Below are 26,018 nucleotides of genomic sequence, written 5' to 3' on the forward strand. Positions count from 1 at the left end.
GCGCGACCAATGGGCGCGCGTCCCGAGCGGAAGAGGCGGGACAGAGGAACAGACGGGTCGGACCGTGGACCCCCGCCGCGAGCGGAAGAGGACGACGGCGCAGACCAATGGGCGCCAGCCGCGAGCGGAAGAGGCGGGACGGGGAGCCGGCGGCGCCTGCGCGCGGCGTGCTGGGCGCGGGGAAGGGGCATGTCTGCTCTCCGGCCGGTGTGCGGGCGCAGCTCCCGCCCGGCTGTGTGTGCTCAGGCCCGGTCTGCAGGGAGAGGCCCGCGGGCTGCAGGCGCTGCCGAGCTTCCCGGGCCGCGTGTCCGGACAGAGGCCCGCCGGGGCCGGCGAGCTGCGGGAGGGTGGGGCGCCCCAAGGTCGGTCCTCGGGCTTTTGCGAATTAAAGCCCGAAAACTGCGTGACTGAGTGTGTCCACGCCGAGAAGCCCCCAGCTCCTCAGTCAGGGGCGCCCGTCGGGAAGCTGGGGGCGACGGGAACGTGCCCCGGCATCACCACGCCGCCCGCCCCATCCCGGGACCCCGGAAGCGCGGTCACCCTGTGGGAACGGCTGAGCAGTTCCCGCCTAGTGTTCACCCACAGGTTCTAAGAGAAACCAGGAACAGTGCAGGGTGAGGGTTCACCGTGGATGACGGATGTTGGATTATATATAGAAACAAAAGCATTCACCAGTAGTACTAAAAACTGCTGCGCAACAGAGCAATGAAGACAGCTCTGCTAATCCCCCGGGAAGGCAGCTAGGGGTGGCCGAGGCCTTGGGACCCTGCCCCTCCGTGGGACCCAGAAGCTCCAGCCATTGGCCGCTCTGTAACTGCTCTTCAATCGAAAAAAAATCAGAGAACAACGTTATAATGTGTTAACAGATGAGATGGCCAAGTGGGTAAATGGTGACAGTGTAATTTCAAGCAAAATTCCATGAGGATTTTTAAGATTTTGACAAGCTGACCTTGTTTTACATGTAAGGACTAAGCACAGCAATATGCAAGATAAGAATCTTTTAAGATTTTGTTTTAATTGGAAAGGTAGACTTAGAGGAGAGACAGATCTTCCATCCTATTTCACTCCCCAGATGGTGGCAATGACCAAGGCTGATCTGAATGAAGCCAGGAGCCAGGAGCCAGGAGCGTGCTCCGGGTCTCCCATGCAGGTCCAGAGTTCCTACGACTTGCGCCGTCCTCTGCACCTTTCTCAGGCCGCAAGCAGGGAGCCAGTCTGGAAGAGCAGCAGCCAGGACGGGCCAGCATCCGCATGTGGAGGGTGGTGGGTCTTCATGCCAGCACCTACCCCGCACCAAGATGAGTTTTTAAAACAATGGTGAGGGCCGGGAACGGTGGCCTAACGCCTTAAGTCCTCGCCTCACACACACCAGAATCCCATATGGGAGCCAGTTCTAATCCCGGCAGCCCCACTTCTCATCCAGCTCCCTGCCTGTGGCCTGGGAAAGCAGTCCAGGACGGCCCAGAGCCTTGGCAATCTGCACCTGTGTGTGAGAGACCTGGAAGAAGCTCCTGGCTCCTGGTTTCAGATTGGCTCAGCTCCAGCCAATGAGGCCGCGTGGGGAGTGAATCAGCGGACAGAGGATCTTTCTGTATCTCCTTCTGTCTGTAAATCTGCCATTCCATAGAAATAAATCTTTAAAAGGTGATCCTTAAAAAATTACAAAACACTAAAAAGGTATTTCCCATATAACATCAAATTAATATCTGGAGTATTTTCCCAGTGCTGTTTTCTCACTCACTCCAGAGTGCTGGTTAAACACTAGGCTGGCATGCACGCAATGAATGACCACAAATGTCTGTGCTTCTTAGTGCTCTTTTATTACAACTCTCTTGGCATATCTAAATGTCAGAAAGTGAATATATACATACAAAATGCAAAACACCTCCCGAAAATGGTTTTATTATGGACCAGTCACTGGCATCTTTATTTCAAGTCTCAATTGTCAGATATGTCTAAAGTGCACTCTTGCAGCTAATTAATAGCAGCATTTGTTTCATTTATAAAACCCAAGAAACACTCAGACCAGAACTGGAGAAGTCACCATAAAAAAAAAAAAGTCGGATCTAGATATTACTCTTCCTTAATTATACCAAGACAAGTATTTGTGGGGTTAGTTATAAAAACACAATATACAAAGACTTGCATTATGAAGTCCATCAGCAGTGGGGCAGGGTCTTCCTTTGCTATGAGTATTAAATACGACAAGGCACATAACACACATACTACAGGTTGGCAGCCTGCTGTGTATCTTTGGGATTGTCGGCAAAGCTCCGCCAGAGGCCAGTGTCTGTCACAGCTGAGGTCTGTGCCGTCCCCCAAGGCCGGAGGACCCAGCAGGCTGCTCAGCGTGGCTTGGGAGCAGTCGCCAGTGCCGGTGACTATGTTCTGCTTATCCCAGGGCTGTCGCGGTTCATGGCTTCTTGCGTCTAAAACAGAACCCAGCAATTAGTGTTGAATACCGCAACTGGTGCCCACCCCTTCATAACCAAAGAAATTTTAGGGTGACTTTGAGAATTCCCATTTTTATAGTGGGAAAACTCAAGTCCTGACAAAGCAAATGACATACAAAATAGCTTATCTAGTGTTAATTTAGAAAACAGGACCTCCCATCTTTATCCTGCTGCAAGTTTTGCGAACTGCCTAGGTAGTACAAGTGTGAAGAATGTTGCACGGGCGGAGGCTGGTATGGTGGTGTAGCAAGCGAATTCTCCACCTATGGCACTGACAGCCCATATGGGCACTGGTTCTAGTCCTGGCTGCTCTACTTGATTCAGCTCTGTGCTTATGGTCTGGGAAAGCAGTAGAGGACAGCTTTGGGATCCAGAAGAAGCTCCTAGCTCCTAGTTTCAAATTGGCTCAGTTCTAGTCATTGCAGTCATTTGTGGAGTGAACCAGCAGACAGATCTGTCTCTCCTTCTCTCTGTAAATCTGCCTTTCAAATAATAATAAATCTCTTTAAAAAATGAATGCATAGGTCTATATTTTCAAGGAGTGTTTTTTAAAACTGTATTATGGAAACCCTTACATATGCACTTAATAAAAGGCAAAGTGTGATTCCCTCCCTATTGTAAGTTCTGCCATTGACTTTCAGTCATTCCAATGAACACTTCACGGTATACTAAGGCCCAGAGTACGGCAGATGAGGAAAGTTACACAAAGCTGTCTGCTCAACTAAAGCCGCCAGCTCTGCTGCCTTGAGGTGCTCAGAGAGCGCTATGAGGAACCAGAGCAGCCATTTTCTATCACCTCTGATCCTGCAGCCCAACCGCTCTGGCCCAATGCTGCAGCCACCTGCTGGGCACTCCAAGGGGAAGCTCCACATTGGCTTCCACTAGCCAGTGGCTGGTAGGGAGCAGGGCTGACGGTGGGAATGCTAAGGGGAACACAGAGCAGGCCTCATCACGGTGCTCACTTGGGCTGTGCATGATGCTGGTAGCCAGGGCCCAGCTGCGATCCCGCTCTCATCTCCACAGCCACGGAACACTGAGAGGAAAACAAGAGAAGAGGACAAGGTCAGCTCCTCTGGGCAGCCTGTGGACCCATGTCTGTTCAACGGCTCTCCCAAGGTGAACTGCACGCCACCTCTGTTCCAACACGGCTCCAGTACCTGCAGTCTCCTGGCAGAGGCCGCACCCACCGAGAGCTAGAAGGTCCCTAAGGTCAGCCAGGACCCTCTCTTGACATAAGGAAGAGTTCTTAAGGTCTCACCTTCCCACCTGCTTTCCATAGGAGCCCCTCCACAAGGGACCTGTCCTGAGCTGCTAGAACATTCCTCTGGGCTCTAGGGAAGCCTGGTTACCTAGCAAGACCCTCTTTCTCCATCCCTGAGCCCTTCCCCTGCACTGGACACGTGGCCTCTGAATCAAGCAGCCCAGGCAAGCCCAAACCGAAGGCAGAAGACGCCCTGGCCAGGCTGCTTGGGAGCGCTGGCTGTGGGAGGGCCTGCCCCAGCATTCTCAAACAGCGGTCAGAGCTACCGTTGTGCCAAGCCTAGTTTCTATTAAGCAAATATTCAGCCTTCAGCCCTACCCTTGTCTCTACATCGGTCCATTCAGACTCTGTGCCATCTGGCTGGGCAGGTGCTACTGTGGATGATCTTCGTTTCCGACTACTGAAAAAGGGGAGACACGATGCAGTAATTATTTTTTGCATCCAAGAACAGGAAAAATATTAGAAATCGGGAGGACCCATGCACGCCCCTTGGGAGAGTTAGTGATCTACTTCACAAAATATTCTGATCGTCACAAAAGAACAGCTAAGAAAATACTTTAAAAACACATTTTTGGTCATCACTCACCCACTCGGTGACTCCTGTTTTAAAGTCTCAATCTCGGTGAACTGAACAGATTGTCCACCACCTCTTGTCTTAAAAACATCACCCTAAAGCCAAGAGCAAAGGGCACTGTTAGGCTTGCGACACACATAACTGACAAATACACATATATCAGATTCAAGTTGAAACAAGATTCTACTGTTTTATGGGAACTTCCACCCACAAACCCAGATGATGCTGAGAGTTGTACCACCAAGTTCCCTGAGACAGATCCTCCAGTGAACAAAAACAGCCCAATATGATATAATCAGTAATATTCACAAAGGTGTTTAAAAGTAGTCCTTGTTCCACTTGTAATTTTAAAGCTTCACTAAGGGTCAAGACACCTGGCTGGACTTTGCACACCTTCTCTGGGGCCCCTCCACATCCAGACAGAACATCCGTCGTCATTGGGAGCTTATAGGTGATGAGACAGGGTTACCTGCTCACTGCTCCCCAAAAATCTTATAAAGGACCCCGAGTCTGTCATTCAAGTGTTTAACTACTTTGCCCTGGTGATGACTGTCTTCTCATCTTTATAGAGTGGATCAGACTAAAAATTTGCTAGCATTAGATGGTGACTTTTAGTGGAAATTCCTGATGTCATTCAAAACAGGGACTACCTTCAGGAGTTACAATGTAGAAGTATCCTCGAGGTGGAATTTGAAATGAAGAACTAGCTCTGCCTTTTCGTTCCCTGATTAGTCAGTCACTGCTTTTCCAGACAGCCAAGTCCCTGAGGGGAGAGGCTACGTCAGAGGCATTGGCTGTGTCAGATTTTAATTTGGGCTTTTTACCTTGAACTTCCAGAGCACAAGCAGGGGTTCTTGGTTTAGGTTTACTTCTTAAGTAGGGTCAAAACTAAATAGTCAATAATGAAAGCTCATTCCAGATCTGGAGTTCTCAGCGAGCTAAGAACCCGAGCCTGTTTCAGTTCAAGTCTCAGCTTAGCGGATCCCTGACCTAAGCACCGTTTCTATTTTCTACTACCAGAAAGGTGACACCATTCATTCTTGTGCCTGTGGGACATTAAAGGTTTTTTAAGTATATTTTTGTCTCCTGTGTAAATGAGACTTTACCTTAATTAGTTTAGTTTCAATCTCCCCATCGGAGGCTAGTTCCTGGTGGGTCAGCATGTACTTCTCACACTTAGCTAGTGCCTTTTCGTTTGGAACAGCTACTGTGATGGCATGAGGGACATGTGGCTGCATGACTGTTTCAGTTTGCACGTTAGAGGCGGGCTTATGATCTACCCATCTGTCTCCAGCAGAGCGTGACCGTCTGTGTCGGAGACGAATTGGTGGAGCGTTCTGATCAGGTTGAAAGAGGAATCGAGAAACAAGCATAAGCCAGAATTAATTGACAGGCATTAGAAGTGCAGCAGGTTCGCTAAATGATGTCAGTATCAAAACAAAGCTTTCCAAAAGCTAAATAGGTAATTTAAGTAACTTAAACATTCTCTTTATATTGAAACATGAAACCAACAGACAGCTTTTTAACACCAGCCAGAGGATGAAGTGAAAAACTGATAATACTGCTCATCTTTGCTTAGGTGCTAGTTCAAAACAGTTCATCTTGCATTTCCAATCAAAAGCCACTATTTAAACCTGCTTTTGTGATCTACAATTTTTTGTAATCTACAATTAATTTCCAATAAAATCAATACAAGCCTTCTGCATGTCCAAGGCTTCAAACAAAAAAACACACCTTATGTAAAGGCAGAAACAAACAAAAAAAAAGCTGACAAAGCACAAAACTTTCAAGAAAGTAAGGACGAATAGCTGTATGTTAAAAATAAAGATTAAAGCAATGTTAAGTACTTCCAAGTACTTTCAGGTAAGATAGCCAGATCTCAAAACAAAACTCAAGAAGTTCAAATGTAATAATGGCCAAAATATCTCAATGTGTCCCTCCCAAATACATCCAAATCAGTCTCCATCCCACAATGAAAGCTTAACTGCTTAGAACCAAATCCCAGGATTCTGGGAACGTTACATGTAGCACAGTCGGCTTCAAAGAAATTATTTTTCACATACATGACAGTTAATAGTATGTAAAACTGACGACAAATGAAAGTTGATCACATGCCAATCCTTCAAGCTAGTCAAGCATGACCTCCTGGTTTCCAAATGCACGTTTCTCTGGAAGGTGATTATATACAACTGTATATATCCAATCATACGAAGAAATGAAGCACCAGTGACAGCGCTAATCAGTATACCACGAACCTCAGCCACTAAGAAGCTGGGACTCAAGGCAGCCAAAAAATTCCCACAGCTTACGTAATGCTGAAAAAGGAAGCCTGGCCCTTATTCACCATGCACAGAGCAATAATACATTCTGAAATAAGCTTTGGCAAGATGACAGTCTGTGCACCATTCTGCCAGCATTGATGACATGAATAAATACCTTGGAAGTACAGATTCAGTTCACCTGACAGAAGTTTTAACCAACAAACGTACAGATACTAACCTTATGGTAACTTTTCTGCTGCACTTCTAAGAGATTCTGATTTCAAGTGGAAGCTAAAGTACCTCTAGCAAATCCTTTTACATATTTCAGAGCCAAATTATGGACTGTGGTACTGCTGACCAGGGACCAGCAGGCCTGGAGCGTTCCATGAAATAGGGGGATTGACTAGAGTTGATCAGAAGGACCACTCACCACAATGTGCAAAGGAGACAGAAGTTCAGCCTTGAGTGCCAACTGAGCTGGTGGCAGATGCCCTGGGAGGGCAGGCCACCTCGGCGGGCACCCATCTAGCCCAAGTTACACAGCGAGAAAATCAAAGGCAAATAGTCACCACAGATCCATTTGTTTCAGAGAAAATTTCTTAAAGCCCTATGTTAAGATTAAAGATAACTTTGTCTGTTTATTCTGATTTACAGAAAACTTTACCTTTAACCTTACATAAAGGAAAGAAAGACAGTGCATTTGTTTTGATTAATTTAGTTAGGTTTGAATGCAGTGGAGCCCTTGTAAGCTGAGAAAGAACAGAAAGCTCAAAGCAATCTGTAGGCCATGCAGCCCTGAGTGGTTTCAAAACAACTGGCCTGGACGCTTCCAAAATCGATGTCATGAAAATTGAAAGGGGCAGGGGTAGACATTAAAAGATTAAAACGACAGGCATTTGCTTTGATGAGATGGGCCATGGACTGAAAAATTAAAAGCCATTTGGGGGACAATTTGGGAAACTGGAGGATATCTATTTGTAACGTCAACTTTCTCGGCTGTGATAAGCACTGCGGTTGTGGGGCCAATATTCTCATTCCTAGTGTGAGTGTCCAAGAGTTTCTGCCTTACTTCCAGAAGCTTTAGGGAGTGGACGATTGCACAGCTTCATCAAGTCACAACTGGCAACTCTAGTGGAGGGGAAAGAAGCTACTCCATTCATGTTTAACTTTCCTTTGAGTTCTCAACTTCAAAAAAGTGGAATTCAAAATCAGAAAAACAAACAAAAAAACCCTCTAATCTGGAGAAAGGGAGTGTGTTCTAAGGCACTCCCTGTCATCGACAGTGTGCGTGACGTGGCAAGCACAGCTCCATGGGCTCGCGCCGGCCTGAGAGGCACCTGCTGCCGTTGCCAGCAGTGTCTGGGCTTTCTCACAGCAAGAGTGAGGCCTCCGTCTCGGGGTGGGTCAATCTTCTGAAGTAACCCATTAAGGTAGACCTTGTTCATATTGTTAGAGTGAAGCCCCTCCATCTCCTGCCCCCTGGACATTTGGAATCAAGTTACAAGAGCAAAGCTACTGTTACTATAACGCATTAGAAATCACACTGGCACTGACCCTGACGCAAGGATCCTCTTCTACGTCTACCTCGTTCCTGAATGTCGGAACCACCTCCCTGCCTTCGGTCCAGCACATGCCTCGCCTTCTGTCTGACACGATACAAGTTTTACTTTGTCCTTGCTCCCGCTGCCTACGCCTTGCAATGGATGTGACATTGACAGGAGTGTTGTACGGAGGAATTTTCTGCTCCCATTCTGAAATACAGGAAGCTACAGAAATGCTGCTGCAAGAGTTAGAGCGCCTATGGAGCTGTGGCTGGCTCATGAGTTGCTGGCCGTTGGGAATCTGAGCAATAGAGTTACTAGAAAGCTAAAAAAATCGGAGAAACGTTAATGAGCAAGACTGAAAAACAGAGACATAATTCATCACTTATCAACAGTTTAGCATATCAAGACTAAATATTACACGCAGGCATCCACACTGCTACTACACTGGATGTACTAACTTGTGTTTCCACTACCTTTAAAGGTATCCCAAACAGAAGTTTCAGAAACATTAAGTAATCTAAAACATAAAACCTCAACCTCAGTCTCACAAAAAGCCATCTAGTCTGAAGGACCGTTTTCTAACACTAAGCCACGCACCACCAGAGGTGACTCACCGGCACCGGCGGGGGAGAAGCGGATCTGGGGATAACTTTTTCTCGGTCGCGCTCTCGTGACGGCCGCTCCGGCCTCTCAGTTTTGGGTTCAGTGACAATAGCCTTCAGCTGCTTCAGTTTTTCATCTTTGACCCAGAGTTTATTCTGCATCTCCAGCTGTGTGGCTGCCACTCGGCGTTCCTGTAGGTTTTCAATGACAATCTCCATTCTAACTCAGTGATAACTGACCACCCATGCCAGATCACCACAGCTCCTAAAAGCCGAGGTCTCCAGCTCCGCCAGGAACCCCAAGCACAAGGGCAGGACTGCAGGGGCTGATGTGCACAGCAGTGAATGACACTCACACATTCTTTCTGCCATTTCATCGACGTCTCTGTCACCATGCCTTGCAGCCGGGCTTCCAGCCTGCGCTTGTCGGAGAACTGTCGCTGGAGTTTCTGAGTCTGTGTCTCAAGCTCCTGCTGCAGATTTCGCTTGTCCTCTTCGTAGATAGTAGTCGTCTTCTCCAAAATCTCAATCTGGAAGGGCAGACCAGCTAGTTCATACCAAGTATGCTAATGCTGCGTGTGCCTGTAACATCTCTCTCCATTTTGTGGAAAGAACAGTCTTGCATAAAGCATGATTAGCCTTTAAAACTTCTCAATTGCTACATTCATTCTCAGAAACAGAAGCTGCTAAGCAAGTCACTCAAAGAAAAAGCTACAGCTGATTTCATGCGAGAATTATTTTCCCCTGAACTAAAGCCCCTCTCCACAATGGACACATCACCCCACGTCTCCAGATGGCCCTTGGTTTGACAGAGGGCCACGGCACTCCCCAGCAAGACAGCACGGCCTTCTGCTCCAGATGAGACTCAGGCCAAGCGCGTATCTTTCAATCTCACCTATAAACCAGAAATGATCCAACTAGCACATGGGAGGGGTCTTCGTAAAGTTCATGGAGAATGCGTATTATGAAAAAAACTAGGCATGATTTTCAAAATATTCTGTTCCAAAATAAACTGATTCCACCTTTCCATGAACTTTCTGAAATATTCTGATATCTGCTATGTCAAAGGCACTATGCTACCATTACATTTTCTCATGCAATCATTTATGCTATGTGATAATTGGGGAAAATGAGACTGAAGAAATCAGAAAGCAAAGAGAGGGCGTTTGGTTTAGCTGGTCAAGATTCCTACATCCCATATTAGAGAGCCTGGGTTCACATCTGGACTCCAGACCCTGACTCGAGTTCCTCGCTAGTGTAGACCCCAACGCAGCAGTGAGTAACCAAGTTCCTGTCTCCCAGCACTGTCCCCAGCCAAGTCCTGGCCGTCGACGGAAGTGACCCAGTGGAGCCCAAGTTCTGGTCATCAATGGAAATGACCCAGTGGACAGGCGCTCTCTATCACCTTCAAATAAACACAGCTTCCTCCACCCCAAAGCAAGCTATCACCACAGCTAAACCCTCAAAAGTCCTCCAGGATGATCCACTGTTGAGGCCAGAGACCACAGAACATTTTCTTCAGCTGCCAAACTGTAATTCATAAAACTAAACATGACTACGATCCCTTTGCTCCTGTTTATGCCTGTCTCTTATATTCCCTTTTTTGGCTAAAATGAAGATAAATCAATCACCAAGTGATCACTTAAACAGCAGTAACAAGGACACAAAACCAAACACAGAGCAGTGTTACCAGGCTACACGTGTATCCCAAGCACACTCCAACTCGAAGCCAAGCAGAGAGCAGTGCTAGCTGGGCCACACAGCATCCCTACTACGCCCCAACTCGAAGGCCACACGGCATCCCTACTACACCCCAACTCGAAGGCCACACGGCATCCCTATTACGCCCCAACTCGAAGCCAAGCACAGAGCAGAGTATCCCAAGCACACCCCAACATACCTTATACTCTAAAGTTTTGTTCTTCTTCTCTAGTCGTTCTATCTCCAGTTTCTGTCCTGAGATCACCTTCTCTTGGTCATTCAGTTTCCCGTGAATGTAGTTTTCTTTATTTAAGACGGCAGTGCTACACTCTTGTAACAAGGCTTTAAAAGTGTTGGCTGGAAGAAAAGCAAGTGTTTTACTCCAATAACTGACCAAGGAAACAACTTTTATTAGCCGACATGAAACACAACTAAGCACATCTCTTGCTGTGAGTCAGTCTAGCACCGAGAGAACTGGTTGGGAAGGGGACCAGGAATCTGGGCCTCAGTGTGCAGACATTCACAGAGGCTGGTGGGGGCGCTGGGAACACGCGGCCTCGGCTCCTCTCCCGGGTCCCACACAGGTTTGTGGGGACGCTGAGAACACACGGCCTCGGCTCCTCTCCCAGGCCCCGCAGCAAGCACACTGCCTCCGGGGAATGATGCACCACAAGGATGCTCCAGACTCAGCTCTCTCAGACCTGAGCTGGAATCCTTGATACGCTGATTAGTTAAGACCTGAGCAAGCTATTTACTTTTTCTGAGCAACTTTCATTCCTACATGGAAATTGAAATTTTATAAATTTTTTTACTTTCTTAAGGTATAAAAAAAGAGTTGTGGGAAAAACTCCTCCTTGTCCTGCTAACTAAGCAGGGTTGAAAACCACAAAGAACAGGGGCATAACCTCGTTGTTGCAGTGCATCCCTCCCCACGTCGGGGGTAAACAGCCGCAGACACCCTTACCTTGCTTGTGAAACTCGTCGATCATCATTTGCCGAAGATGATGGCGCTTCTCCAGGGCCTCGATCAGCCTTGGCAGGGTCTGCTCATCATTGATGTCCAAAATCTCGCACGACGGCAAAGGTGGGAAACTCTGTAAGACCACGTTGGTGACGGGGGGCTCTGCATCAAATTACACAACAGTGACGAGTTAGACCAGAGAGAAGGTGCGTAAGGAAGTCAATTCAACTCTGTGATTCGAGCACCAGCCCAATTAATTAGGAAGCTTCTTGAGCTGTCACATTCTAGTTCCTTAAACTGAGAGCACAGTGTGCAAGAAATTTCATTTATTTTTAGGTTCAAATTGCCTTGCACTTGATTCTTGAAGAGAAAGGATGTTGCGGATATAAACAGTTCTTACAGGAAACAGACTTTTCCTCTTTAAAGAACACACAGACCAAGCAACCAGCAGGCAGAGGCCGAACAGCAAGCCTTACCATCCCCAACCGGGCCACCTCGCACATGGTTCCTGAATCGCCTCCCAGGTGTTAGACCACAGATTGCCTTGTCTACTGGCCTCGCCACTTCTACTTCTTGGGTCACTTCTGCAAACCTCATGACTTGCTTTAAAATGCAAAGAAAATGGAATTGTTAATTACTCAGACAGAAATGATTAAATGAGGCAGAGAGAGTGGCTATGAGTTCACTTCTCCACCCCAGGGGTTCAGTATCAAACTTTAAAACATTCACCCTGCCACCGGTCACCTCCACAGGGGTGTTTTCCCACCACAAACTCAGAGACGTTACAGGATAGTGACATGAAACTTACCAAGCTCTCTTCATAATCTTCAGCCTTTGGGTTCACACACACGATCATTCGCACTTTCCCTTCCCCATCGAAGTAGTTCTTGAACAGATGTGTTAACTTGGAATCTCGATATGGGACCATCTGTAAGCACATTCAGACCCCAGCACATCAGACAACAGAGCACACCCAGACTCCACCGAGAGATCAGGGAAGACTGTCCTTACTTTGTTCGTTCCATACATTTGGTTTTCTCTCAGGACTTCCATGCAGGTTCTCAGTGTCATCAGTGACTGATTTATGTTACCTAACAGGAAAATATGCACAAGAGATTTGAGAACAACGAGGTAGAGAAAGCGGTCCATTTGTCTTTAAAATCTCAACTCCGTGTAACTATTATAAAGAACCATTTTTCGTGGCTCAGTTTCAAGAACTGCCCATGCCTAATACAGGTCATCTCTCGCTATTTCTGGAGAGGTTAAATGGCCATCCCTCAGACAGAACAAATGCCCCATTACACTTAAGGACCCATAAGGTTTTTCCCAAATCCTAAATTCAGTGAATCAGCAGACTAGATGCAGTTATTTAATGTCCTCCGGTTAAAATATTTTCTCTAAAGTATGTCCAGTTCAGGGAACAGTCGCCCTCTTCAAATCCACCACACCAGAGGGCCCGTGCCAGTCCACAGGCAGTGGTCACATGCCTCAGGAACCACAGCGCCGCCTGCTGCATGAACCGTCACCGTGACCTCCGGTACCCCCTCTCCCACACCTTCTTCTCCCACCGTGCGCTCAGCAATGAAATCAGGTTCCCTTGCATCCCCAAACCTCTCACAGAATAAGGTTCTCAACCTGGGGCTTGTGTTGTCCAGGCATACATTTCAGGCCGAGTGTATTCAGAGGGGAAGTAAATTACAAGCTTGTTTTTACTAAACTCGTAACTGGAATTCAGCAGTTTCTTCAATTAAAAACCTAAGCCAAAAACACAGCAGTACATGGAAGCCCGCTGTGTCTTTTTATTAAAAACTACAGATATTTTTAAAGCACATTATAGTTTGCTCCTGATCAAAATATTTATGCTCACAATTACTGTGTGGATTGTTTAGTTATGAGACCTACTGCTGGGTTTCTATTTAACACATTAATAAAGAAGTACGAAAGTCACCGCATGATAAATTTAAAATGCTTTGTTAAACACATTTCAATGTAACTGGCTTTCTTTGTTATCCTCTCTGGGTTACACGTTCACGCTGGGAAGAGGCCACGGCTTCAGTGTACACTGACAACCCCAAAATCCATCACCCAACAGGTAGTGCCACTGGCCCTACAGCCGTTCAGTGTAGAGCTGCTTGTTTTCTGAAGCCAGCATTGCACAAGCATGCAAGCAGCCCTCGGCCACTGCCAGCAAGACAGCGGCTCTCACACATGCACCGCTGTCACAGGACCCCATGTCCTCCACTGCAGTAAGTCTTCTTTCTACAGCACCTGCACAAACAGGCCCAAGAACCACACCTTATCACTCACAGGAGCAGAGGCCACCACCGCACACACACAACCTGCGCCTTACACCCCAGGACAAACGCACGCCACACGGCTCCTCACTCCATCACCCAGGAGCCTTTCTTCTTTCCGCCACCCATCAGAACCCTCAGGCTCTTCTTACCAAGCCAGTTTAAACTCCATCCAGCCCATCCAGGTTACCCTAAACCCTTCCTCTGCCATATTCTTCGGCCTTTCCTGGGTCCTTGTTTCACCAGTCTCAGCTCTCACATTCTGTACCAGGCACTGGGCCATAGGGCCACAGAGCAGATTCAGACACAGTTCACAACCAGAAGGCTCCGGTGACATAGGTGAGGCCAGCATCCTTGGTGCAGGCAGCAGAAGGTGTAAGACTCCATTTCACACCAGTGGGCCTAAACTTTTTCATCTCTTCAGCCCATGAAGAAACTCAAGTCTTTACTATCTCCTAACTCACTAACATGTGTTACACATATGTGTACATTTGTACATTTTCAATCACTCATAAACCTGTCAGTCTCCTTTATACAAGTGGCGGCCTCCTCGCAGGGAACGATGCTTTCAGTCCTGTCAGAAACAGCCCACTCTGCTCCTCTGCAGTGGCAACCCTGTATGATCTGTGTACCCACAGAACATAGGCTCCCTTCTGACCCCCACCCAAGCGGCCACCTCTCTCTGGTGAGTTCAGCCTTTATATCTCTGTTCAGTTCCTAGCACACAGCAGGAACCCACCAAACGGTTATCAACACAAACCCCAATACCCATGACTACACCGGGCTGATCTCACTCCCTCTCACTCACACACTCACTCTCTCTCTCTCACTTTCTCTCTCTCTTTCCCCCTCAACTTCCCTTCCTTTCTAGGATCCCTCAGAAGCTGACAGGAATGCAGGAGTAGCTGGTTTCAAGAACCAGGAACTGCCTACAATACCAGCAGTCACAGGTAACTTTCATATGAATGAATATCGCTTGTATTTTTTTTAGCCACTCTTCCTCATTCAAAAGAAATCACTGTAATATAATAAAATGATACCAAACCAGCAAAATGAACTAAGCCACAATGCTCATTAAACCTTAGCTTTCAAATTATTTAAACTGAAGACAATTATGGGTGAGTACTACATTGACACTCCAAGCTCTGAAAACCGGTAGCAGTTAGTAACTTGTGTTTACTCACCAGCTTCACGCAATCTGTTTCCTTCTGCTTTGGTCCGGTTAGTTCTTTCACTTCCAGCAAGATCCACTAAGGATAACTGGCTTATGATGATTTGTTCTTTCTCCTGAGAGGACAACAAAGCCAATAACCTAAAGCTTTCATTGGTTTACAGTGTTCTCGAAGTAGGTTCAAACCGACAGTTATTAAGTCTTAATACAACATTTGCACACCAAACAGCGCACAGGAGGGACAAAAGCTACCTGCCTGCAGACAGCACATGTCTAGTCCCCCTCCTAAATCCATCATCTCCCAGAGGACAGAGACCCCAGCTCCAGCACCCACATGGTGCCTAACACTCCAATTCAACAAATACCAGAGAATCAAAAATGAACCCAGGACAGGGCTACACTAAATTCTTCTATATATTCAGGCATATAATTTTTTTATAATAACCTAATAACGTCATAATATTCTAAATGATTTTTTAAGTATTTATTTATTTTTATTGGAAAGACAGATCAGATTCACAAACAGGAGAGACAAAGAGAAAAGATTTCCATCTGCTGGTCTACTCCCCAAATGGCCACAATGACCAAAACTGTGCTGATCTAAAGACAGGAGCCAAGAAGCTTTTTCCAGGTCTCCCATGCGAGTGCAGGGTCCCAAGGCTTTGGGCTGTCCTCTGCTGCTTTCCCAGGCCGGGAGCTGGATGGGAAGTGGAGCAGCTAGGACACAAATGCAGCACCCATATGGGACCCTGTAGCTTGCAAGATGAGTATTTGGCCATTAAGCCATCATATCAGGCCCTCTAAATAATTCTGATAACAACAAATGAATTTCACAGATACCTAAGTGATATCTTAACACTAGATAGAAATCATGCATATGTAGGTTGGCTTATAACCACTCTGTAATTGACATTAATCAGGCACTGACTGTCAGCCGTGCATAGGATGAAAAATCTGAGGCACACTGCCTCCTCTAACCATGGCGCCCTCAGGAGAACGCTCTGCAACAGTGAGGCCGGCACACTGCTAATCAGGTAGAAACCAGAATTCTTCAGTACCATTTCCTCCTGCCATTAAGAACCTTCAGGGTTCCAGGATTTCATGTATGGAACAGATACAGTCACAGTTTAATAGCTTCAAACCATCAAACTACGCATACTCGGCCAACAATGCCTGTTCAGCAATGCAACCCTATGTTAGCACGTCTCGGCAGCAAACGGCAATCAGCAGATGGGGGCACCCTACTGCCTATCCACCAAGAGGTGCTGAAGAACCACTCTACCCGGGAACTCCACTGCTGCTGCTCAAAAACCATGGGCTGGAGTCCACAGAGTGAGCTGTCAGAAGATGAAGTATACACTATTGTCTCCTCCAATGAAGTGATTGTTTTAAAGATCTGTAAACCTTTTCCCAGTTTCAAAAATTCTATACTCAAGAGACCCAAAACTTCAATATCTAATGGGGGGGGGGGGGTGGGAGATGGTTAATGTCATCACAATACACATATATTGACAGAATAATTTTATTGCAGAGAAACCTCACTCACCTAACTAATTGCAAAGCTAAGGATGGAGCAACACTCGGCCCAGCCCAGTCTTACCTGTAAGACATTGTCTCCATCTGCATCCAGCGGAGCCTGCACTAACCTAATGTTGAACACACTGTGCGAACGACTGGACTCACGGTTCAAGTGGGTGTTAGCAATCCGCCTCTTTTTCTGGCCTGGGACAACAGAGAAGTCACTGACTCCAGGGAACCCAGCCACTTCTCACACACACACACACACACTCTCTCTCTCTCTCTCTCTCTCTCTCTCTCTCTCTCTAGCACAGACCGCTGTCCTAGTAGCACAGCAGCCTTCAGCTTCCACTGCTCTACTTCACTTCTGGTCTAACCTCTCCAGAAAACTTCAAACGCCTCTTCAGTAGACTTCACCTCCACTTCTGTACATCCTGCAACATACATGTTATGGTTCTTATCTTCACGAAGCATTTTAGACTGTGGAAGTCTGTGGGAAAGAAAAAAAGAAAGATTAGTTTCCTAAAACTCAGAGATACTGACCTCTTTCTTCCCTTATGATTAAAATGCCAGCAACATGACACCCATTCTCCAAAGGAGCTAAGTATAGGTAAGACTCTAAAGAAATACTAGGCTAGTTATCATTAGTGGCCTACTTGAATAACAGGAAGCAATTTTATTAAAAGCTTTGCTCTATTTCTAATAAAGTACATAAAACAACATGAACAACCAGAGACCAAAGCAGTAAAAGCGACATCACATGCACAGGTTAAGCGTCAAGGTCTAGCATTTTCCTAATTTAGCAAAGCAATATACACAACTAGATCTGACTTGGACAAGCAAGAGCAAAACACCAATTCAGAAAGATCTTGGTATATACCAGCAGTGGCAATCCTTTCAAAGTGGCTAATGAGCTTTGATCTGTGTGTAGGGTGGACAAAGGCACTGCCTGGTCGGCCTCAGCCCTATGAACCATAGAGGGAGGCATTTACCAGCCACCGTCACCAAGAGTCTGGCAGCCAGCCCAGGGCCAGTGAAAACCTGCATACAGACATGCCTCAGAAGCCAGCCACTAGTATACCTGCACCCTTCTCCTCAAGACAAGGGCCAACACAAACACATACACAAAATCTGGGTTCCTCAAGGGTGTGCTGCAACTGTTCCACCTACCAAAGGAATAAGGCAGAAGTTACTCTTCTACAGCAGCTGTGCCCAAGCAAAGCGCTCAGTGCAAACATTGAGACAGTCATGGGAATGGTATATTAAAATCCCCCCTCGTGGTACTTCTTCATTATTTTAAAGCCAACCAGCTCAAAAAAAGAACAATTAAATTACACCTGGATGCAATGCCAAAGAGGCACTCTTCTAAGTTTATTCAAGGAATTATCCATTAAGATTAGAGAGCACAGAAATCACCTTCAGTCACCTTTCACATAATCAAATCAAGTCAAGATAGGATCCCTTTGAACTAACCAAACAAGAACTAGGCCCAAGGATAGACCGAAAGGAATTTAACTGGTAGCAAGAAATGACTTTACAGAAGTTTGGGGAAATAGGACACAAGACCAGTCAAGACAGCTGACATCCGAAATGAATGGGAAAGAATTAGCTGGATATGCAATGTCTCATAAGGTCCTTACTACTTCTCTATAATGCAACTGCACGTATTTCTTACACCAGTGTTGTCTCTTAGAGAAGTTGTCATTTGTAGCAGGGTAAAAGTAAAGCACGGCAGTCGTCCTTCACCTAACCTCCAGAACGGGCACTTTTACATCTAGCTTGCCTAGCAACTCTGCGATTGCTCTTCTAATCCACGCAGACCTCAATCCAAGGACCCTGCCCAGTGACTCAGTAAGAGCCACACAGACTCTCACCAAGGGTGCTCTCAATCACAATCCACATTTTTGTGGAAATCAAAGGGGAAATTCTGACATCTGTCCTCAGTCCCATGGTTTCCAGTAATGTTCCACCAGACATACATACAGACGGTAAATACAATGCATGCTTCTTCATATTATTTATGTCCTGAGAGGCCCCAGTGAAGACAGCCTTAGGGCGAGCAACACGGTGTAGTAAATAAAGCCACCGTCTGGGGTGCTGGCATCCCATATGGGTGCCAGTTCAAGTCCTGGTTGCTCCACTTCTAATCCAGCTCCCTGTTCATGCACTTGGGAAAGCAGGGGAACAGAGAGCAAGTGTTTGGGCCCCAGCACCCGCGTGGGAGACCTGTATGGAGTTCCAGGCTTCTGGCTTCAGCCTGGCCCAGCTTTGTCCCTGGCCCGTCTCTGCAGCCACTTGGCAAGTGAACTCAGATGATCTCTCTCTTCTCCTAACCCCCATAACTGACTTTCAATAAATAAATAAATCTTAAAAAAATAAAAAGATATAACAGTGAAGACCAGCCTTTAACTTCTGAACAAAACCAGCACCATGGGGAGCACACATGTGCATTAAGTCGCAAGACTGCAGTCAACTCTGGCACACATCCATTTATGATGCCAGGTGGAAACTGGACTCCAGTCTTAGCAAAGCAAGACCCAAGGACATCGAAGGAGCAATTCTTTCACTCCAACAGCATGTTATCTAGCAAGGTAGCTAGCGAGAGAAGGTCTCTGAGCAGCACTTGTGCAGACAACAGCTTTCAGCTCCACTCTAGACACCACCATGACGTACACAGACGGCTAAAAAGCTACAAAATGCCCCATGCTAAGTCTCATCTAGAGGCAGGCCCTGGGTGCTTCAACAAGGACACTCCCTTACAAAATGCACAAAGGTCCTTTCCATGGTGTGTTCCCCAAGCAACCTCTGCAATAACTGCTCTGGTCATTCTGCTCCTTAAGAGCCTTCACCCATGGGTTCCCTACTATAGTTGCATCCCAAGCTAACTACATGATAAAACAATCTTTCATTCTGAAAATAAAGGCAAGTATAGCTAAAAAAAAAAAGCAAACATCAGCAAGGTGACTCCCCAAGGTTAACAGGCAGGAGGGCTTCGCCTCACTACTTACTTGGGTTTTGTGGGATCAAATGACACCTCTTCCAACAGGTCATATATGTAATTATTATATATTTCAATGTAAGAGACAAATACACCATAAACACTATCTTCATCGACTTCTTCTGCTTTGCAGAATTCTCGGACAGTTATCATGTCTGCAAACTCTGGATCTACTTGTCGCCTAAAAATAAAAACAGAAGTATCATATTTATTGCGTCTTTTGAGTCATTATCAAAAGGAAATGATCTCAAGAGGAAACTAAGATGACATAAATGGAGGCCAGTGTTGTGGCATAGCAGAGCCACAGCCTTCAACACCAACATCCCATATGAATCCCATCTGAATCCTGGCTGCTCCATTTCTCATCCAGCTTCCTGCAATGGGCCTGGGAAAGTAGCAAAAGATGGCTCAGGTGCTTGGGCCCCTGCACCCACATGGGAGCTCCAAATAAAGTTCCAGGGTCCTGGCTCTAGCTTAGTATGGTCTTGGCCATTCTGCCAATTTGGAGAGTTAACCAGAATATGGGAGATTTTGTTTCCCTCCTTTCTCTGTATAAATCTGTCTTTCAAAGAAATAAATCACTCTTGAGAGAGAGAGCTGACATAAATGACCCGCTATTGCAAACAGAAATTCCCAAAGCAACTTTGCTCATACTCAACGGCCTACCAACAGTTCCCCCAATCCTCCCAGACAAACACAGGCCCCCTCAATATAGTGACTCAAAGTGTGCTCAAAATCAGAGAACAGCTGAGCAAATAATGCTAGCACATGCCTCAACCTGAGCCTCACAAAACCAGCTGTCAGGCCAACTTCCCCACTCAGCCTTCACCACTCTCATGCCCGGGGAACCACAAGACACAATCTGGTGAGCCTTAGGCAGTACTTACTTGCCAGAGGGAGTCTTCGGGTTGGGCACGGCTTCTCTTTTCTGACGCTCCAGTAATGCGTCAACCTCACACTGTATATCCATGCTGTTCCTGTCATTGGACTTAAAAACCTGAGGGGGGCCAAAACCAGACCATGTGTTTAAAATTCACTTAAACAGAAACAAACACACTTCAGAAATAAGAATCAGGAATAGTTCACTGCTTTTCAGCTTTCAAAATGAATCCAGTGTTTCAGTTTTCCCTTACTACTACTGTGTCCTTGAGCGTTTCAACCCCACATGTACAGTGAGATAGTCCCAACACAAAGAATCCCACTTACATATCGCTTAGCTTGGAATGACCCTATGCTGTTGAAGATCATGTCCAGGCAGCGAGGGAGTAGCCCTCCTTCCCCCGGGGAGCCGGTCATCGTGTGGGTCTTTCCACTTCCTGTCACACCGTATGTAAAAAGCAAACCTACAGTGTAGCAAGTCACAATGAGTTATAACTGCAAAGTCCATCTGCAATATTTGTTCATTGTCTTAAAAAAAAAAAATCAAAAAGCTGGATAAAGCAGGTTTATAGCACTCACACACAAACCAAATCTAAATTCAATACCAAACACAAGATATATACAAATTTTGAAAGTTTTGTCAGAAGAGAAAAAGGAAAATCCAAAAACTCCAAGAGTCATACCATTTTTGCCATGAATGAGGTCATCCACCAGAGGACAGGCCACAACATTGAAGAGCTCCTTCTGAGTGGTATGAGTGCCAAATACTTGCTTAAATGAATACTGAGTCTATAAGGAAAGAACAATCCGCACTTAAATGGCATTCCACTAGAAATACATCTGTCTCACCCTGAAATGTTTCTCTATGAACATTTAAGATCTAGACATACAAAGGAAAAAACACCTGTTTTTTGAATGTTGGCTGTACTTTGGGACAGAGAAACACAGCACGAGCAAGCAAGAGCACACCCTGCCATCTGCTGGTCCACCCCGAAAAGCCAGCAATGGCCAGCACTGGGCTAGCCAAAGCTAGAGGTGGCGAACCCACACAGTCCAGCCTCTCACGTGGGTAGTGGGAACCCAACTGCCTGACCCATCCTCTGCTGCCTCCCAGGAGCCACAATGGCACAGAGCCAGGGCTGGGAGTAGGCACCCCGATGGATTGCAGACATCCTGACGGGCACCTCGACCCATGTCAGACAACCACTTCATGGATGGCCTTTATATCTGGAACCCGCAGTTTCCAGGTAACCACTAAAAAGTCCTGGCATCCCTAACTCACACTGTTCCTGGTCCTCAGGAATAGGTACAGACAAAGGAAGCCTCACTCCAGGGCGCTGACTAGTCTGCCCTTATAAGGACGTGACCGTTTTCAATCCCTTGCCTCCCCACCCAGCCTTTCATCTATGCCTGCTTCCAATTCACTACAATGAGGAAGTACAGTCCCACCCATCTTCCCCTGGCCCCAGGAAGCCTCTACAGGCTCATTCCCATCCGGCAGGGCAAACAGGCTGCAGTCTCCTCTCAGGCTGACATTACGGGGGTGGGGGGGGGAGAGAGAATCAAACAACACACCCATATGTCAAGTAATTGCCACTTCCGATGGGGTGGAGGGACACGCCCTGAGACGGCACATCTAAGCGGAAACCCAAGGACGGGGGCCAGCAGGGGAAGGAGAAGTCCAGGCCAAGACAGAGGCAGTCAGCCAGGAATCTGGCCCATTCTAGGAGCTCCAGGGACTGCATGGGCACTGACAGATGAGGCTGGGTAGAAAGGATAGACACGAAGAGAAAACAAGACACACAATCTTGCTTCAACTTACAAGGCGCACAGAAGCCGGCAATCGGGCTACCTGAGTCCCCGCCAAGAGCAGCAGTGCCTGCGGAGCAGTGCTGCCTACCAGTTGTCCTGATTGTGCAGAAACTTCTGTGACCACTTGGTGGAGTCACATCAGGCAGCACAACAGGCTCATCCCCCTGAACAGATTAGAAGCCAGGTCTGTGGGCTCACATGGTTAGTTCCAGTTAGCACCATCTGTGCATAAGGACCAACAGCTGCAAGGAGCTCTGAATTCAAAAAGCCATCCCTTCACGGCAGACACCTTGAGAAACTCCAGTCTCAGTGATGAATAACCAGCTCAGGGGAGGGTGACAGCAGTAGAGAAAGACACAAGCAAGACTGACTTTGCAGCAGCACTGGCAAGACAGACAGACTCCTGAATTCGATATGAAGACAGGCCAGGGCAAAGCGGGGTCCAGGCTGGGGATGTGCAGAATGGTGCTGTGCTACAGGACGGTGCTACGCCTGGAGAAGGCTGCAGGCTTGTGATCTGGACAAGCACGTGTGGCATCCAGGCAGAGACCTCAAGTTGGAGTTCAAAGCCAGAGAACAGGTTTAGGGAACAGGTAAAAATGCCATGGTTCTCATCACACAATCAGCATTTAAGCCATAGGGAAGCGTAGGCAGAAAACCTTTAGAGGTTGGAAAAGGACAAAGAGAGTGGACAGGAGAGAACGGCAGTGCCTCGGAAGGCGTGTCATCACAAGGACAACGTCATGTGCATCCAATTTGGTGCAAGGCCACAGTGGGTCTGCAAGGGGCAGGCAGAGTGCACAGGGAGGGTGTGGAGCCCAAGTCCCCTCCTCCAGCTGCAGCCCCACCGCCCCAGCCAGCACCTGACAGCCCACGTCCCCTTGTTCCACTGACCCAACGAGGTGTAAATTCCACAAAGGCAAGGGCTGTCCTCCTCCACCCTCCAGATGCTAGTTCAGCACAATGTTTGTTCAACTGAAAACATTTTTGCGCTCACTCAGCATTTTACTGAACAAAAGACCATTTTATAAGCAAACAATGTTTATTACTCAACATTATGAAATAATAATGTGCGTTCATCAACTGCCTGGCAGTTAGCATCCACATTAAACTATCCCTAATATGTGCTCTAAAACACAAATCACCCATGTTTATGCAAGAAAATACCCCAGAAAGCAATCCAGCATATCAAAAGCATTTCTCTACAAGTCTTTCAAAAAAGTGTAAGCATACATGACTGTTCAATTTCCACATGGAGGGACATGTAGCTTAAGCCGCCACTTGGGACTCCCACATCCCTCATCACTGCTGGTTCAAGTCCCGGCTACTCCACTTGCAATCCAGTTCCCTACTAATGCACCTGGAAAACCATGATGGCCCAAGTCCTTGGGTCCCTGCCACGCATGTGTTCCCAGCTCCTGGCTTCAGCCCGGCCCAGCCCTCACTACTGGGAGCACTGCGGGGATGACCCAACAGATAGAAGATTTGCCTCTCCCTCTCCCTGTGTCACTCTGCCTTTCAAACAGATGAACAAACCTTTAAAAGCTTTACCAATGGAGAAGTTACTGAGGAGACACACATCGTCATGTAAGAACAGCCTGCCTCCCACAGGAATTACCTCCTTGTAGTCTCCGTTTCTGTTGAGTCTGTAACCCTCCGGGCTGTGAAGCTGAACAGTCGTGTTATTGATCACTTCTATGCAACCCTCCTGCTCGGGAAAGCTCAGCGGGCGCACCCTGCAGTACACCTGCAGAAACAGGAAGGGCTCAGCACGCTGATCGCACGCCTGCGTTCTCGCGTTTCCCATTCACTTAGTCAACAAGCACTTGGTCCCTCAAATGAAGAGCCACAAACCCTGCTATCAAGGACGTACAATGCAAACTGGCATGCCGCACACCAGAAAAGACAAATGCACTCCAACCACGCAGCTTCTCTTCATTATTGTTGCTATACTAATGTTAAAATCTCTAACAGCCAAGAGCCCAGCACACAACAGGACAGCTTTCCAACACTGTTAGAATTCTTGGGAACTGAACATCTATTCAAACTTAACCAGCTTAACCTGGTATTTCCCATACAAAAAAATAGGAAAAAAGGAGTGGAGTGGATGGAAAACCCGTTCTGCTCTGTGCAAGGGACCTGGTTCCTGGCTCAGACACCTACTGCAGGGACAATGAAGGCCAGCCTGAACAGACCCAGGCAAACCCATGCTCTCCGAGCCACCACTGGCCTTTCCAAGAACTTCCCACGCTCACCAATCGTGAGCTGCTTGCAAAGGAGTCTGCGAGAGACTTAACATGCCATGCCATGACAGCATCTGGGGGCTAGCCTGGTGACAGGCTGTCAGGAACGGAGTATGCCCCCCCTGTCCCCCCAACCCAGAGCATCTGGCCTGCTGCAGATTTCCACTGTCTATTTTGAGACCAGTGAGAGGACGCACAGTCCACAAAGACTGGGCTTTAATGAATCCTATATGGAAAACGAAACTGCACGCCTACCAGCAGCCCCGCAGGGTTCAGTACAACCTGTAACTCCTCAGCCCTTCCTGCCCCTCCAAGCACACACACACACATCCACAGCAGACCTTACCCCAACTGGGTCTTTAAGGTTCGTCTGGGATCCCTTTTTCACAAGAGGTTTCCTAGGTGTCTTAGCCCTCCTGGTCACATAGAAAAGAACATTTCAGTACAACATCAACATACAAAAACCACACGTGTAATTCACACAAACACAACCTCCCTGGGGTTTATAATATTATTCCAAACAACTTGAATCATCAGAAAGAAATTACATCGACAGTGGCTATGGCATCCAAGTGTTTGGTTAAGAATACATTTTTGTTACCAAATGTTAACCACTCAGTTTTTGATGAATTCTGTATTTTATGTAGCTTGCCTAGTGCTTTTAAGTAACAATTTCAGAGACGCTAACATTTTGAAACATCTGCAAGCAAGCGATCACATTTATCCTTCAATTCACTGACACATGTGCCCAGTCAGTGCCAAGACCTACGGACCACAATGAAATCATAAAAACGCCCACAGAGATCCTCGGTCAAGGTGACTGTGCAGCGTACTTTCAAGAACAAATTACCACAAAAGGACTCAAAGCTGTGACCCTGGGTGCCCCAACACACTGGGGTGCTCAACTCCCCCATTCTCCTCTCTCCCGTTTTTACCGGTTCCTCTGGCACATCGCTTCTTTTCCCTTCCCGTTTATCTAGAGGCCGAATGAACATTTCCCACTAAAGTTCAGTGGCCTTATGGCCTTGGGTGGTCTCTGAGCGAAATACTCAATATATTCCCAGAGGAAGCCCGTCGCGTTCGTTAGATGCTCTGTTTACTCGCATAAAGCTTCTGCCTTGACCTCTCCAGCGAACACGCAGCCCCCCACCCCGCTGCAAACGACCAGCTCAAGGGCTACTTCTCGCAGGGTGGCACAAGTACTTCTCCACCCGGGAGGGCACAAGGGCGTGGGCGTCCGGCCCGAGGCAGCGCCCTGGGCGGGTCGGGACGTCCTCTGGGGTGCCCTCCGCCTCCTGGCGTGAGACGACCCCCGCCGCCAAGCCCACGCCGTGCCAGCTGGGACCCCGGGAACCGAACTCACGGACCCCCCGCCCCTGGGCCGTGCGGGGAAGCCGAGAAGCCGGGCCCGCCGGAGAGGGGGCGGCCTGAGGCACCAGCCCCCGGCCCGCCCGAGGACGGCGGCCCGAGGCACCAGCCGTCTCCCTGACAGACCCCGGACTCACGCAGGCTTCATGGCAGCAGGCTCGGTGCCGGCCCGGAGACCGCGGGAAGCGACGAAGCCGACAGAGCGCGGCGTTCCGGAAAGCCCGGCGGCGTCGCTGCAAGCCCAGGTGAGCTCGCGCCCGGCGCATTTCAAACGGGCCAATCAGCGGCCGCCCGCGGCGGGGGGCGTGGCCTCGGCGGGCGCTGCCGCCCTGCCGGAAGCGGTGCCGGTCTCCTAGGCGACCGACGCGGCGTCTGCGT

The 26,018-nt window shown here is 47.7% G+C and overlaps 1 protein-coding gene across 5 annotated transcripts; it reads right to left on the bottom strand.

Annotated features, from left to right (window-relative positions):
• Positions 1–1,895: 1,895 nt before the first annotated feature.
• On the bottom strand, positions 1,896–26,018 carry KIF23 (kinesin family member 23). Of its 5 annotated transcripts, XM_058665614.1 has the most exons (23): positions 25,778–26,016; positions 24,619–24,688; positions 23,648–23,776; positions 20,901–21,006; positions 20,545–20,681; positions 20,226–20,335; positions 19,349–19,519; positions 16,718–16,830; positions 16,423–16,544; positions 14,836–14,938; positions 12,369–12,448; positions 12,166–12,285; positions 11,834–11,960; positions 11,361–11,519; positions 10,596–10,753; positions 9,052–9,225; positions 8,708–8,887; positions 8,104–8,415; positions 5,395–5,625; positions 4,301–4,383; positions 4,033–4,114; positions 3,416–3,486; positions 1,896–2,429 (listed from the first exon to the last, which is right to left on the bottom strand). In XM_058665614.1, exons 1-23 carry the CDS (start codon positions 25,786–25,788, stop codon positions 2,414–2,416), a joined length of 2,865 nt encoding a protein of 954 aa, XP_058521597.1. In that variant the 5' UTR covers positions 25,789–26,016; the 3' UTR covers positions 1,896–2,413. The 5 variants fall into 5 exon arrangements, with proteins under 5 accessions (XP_058521597.1, XP_058521600.1, XP_058521598.1 ...); XM_058665617.1 differs by lacking the exon at positions 8,104–8,415 and having other exon boundaries at positions 25,778–26,018; XM_058665615.1 differs by lacking the exon at positions 4,033–4,114 and having other exon boundaries at positions 25,778–26,017.

Source organism: Ochotona princeps, chromosome 6 (genome assembly GCF_030435755.1).
Source record: "Ochotona princeps isolate mOchPri1 chromosome 6, mOchPri1.hap1, whole genome shotgun sequence".
Taxonomy (NCBI): Eukaryota; Metazoa; Chordata; class Mammalia; order Lagomorpha; family Ochotonidae; genus Ochotona; species Ochotona princeps.

Bases quoted from the DNA above. Each gene is read 5' to 3' on its own strand.
- KIF23 (XM_058665614.1), bottom strand. The intron at 14,939-16,422 runs GTAAGACTGGGC...TTGTCCTCTCAG, and splicing joins ATGGAGACAATGTCTTACAG to GAGAAAGAACAAATCATCAT. The intron at 4,384-5,394 runs GTAAAGTCTCAT...TCTTGGCTTTAG, and splicing joins TTGAAACTAAACTAATTAAG to GGTGATGTTTTTAAGACAAG.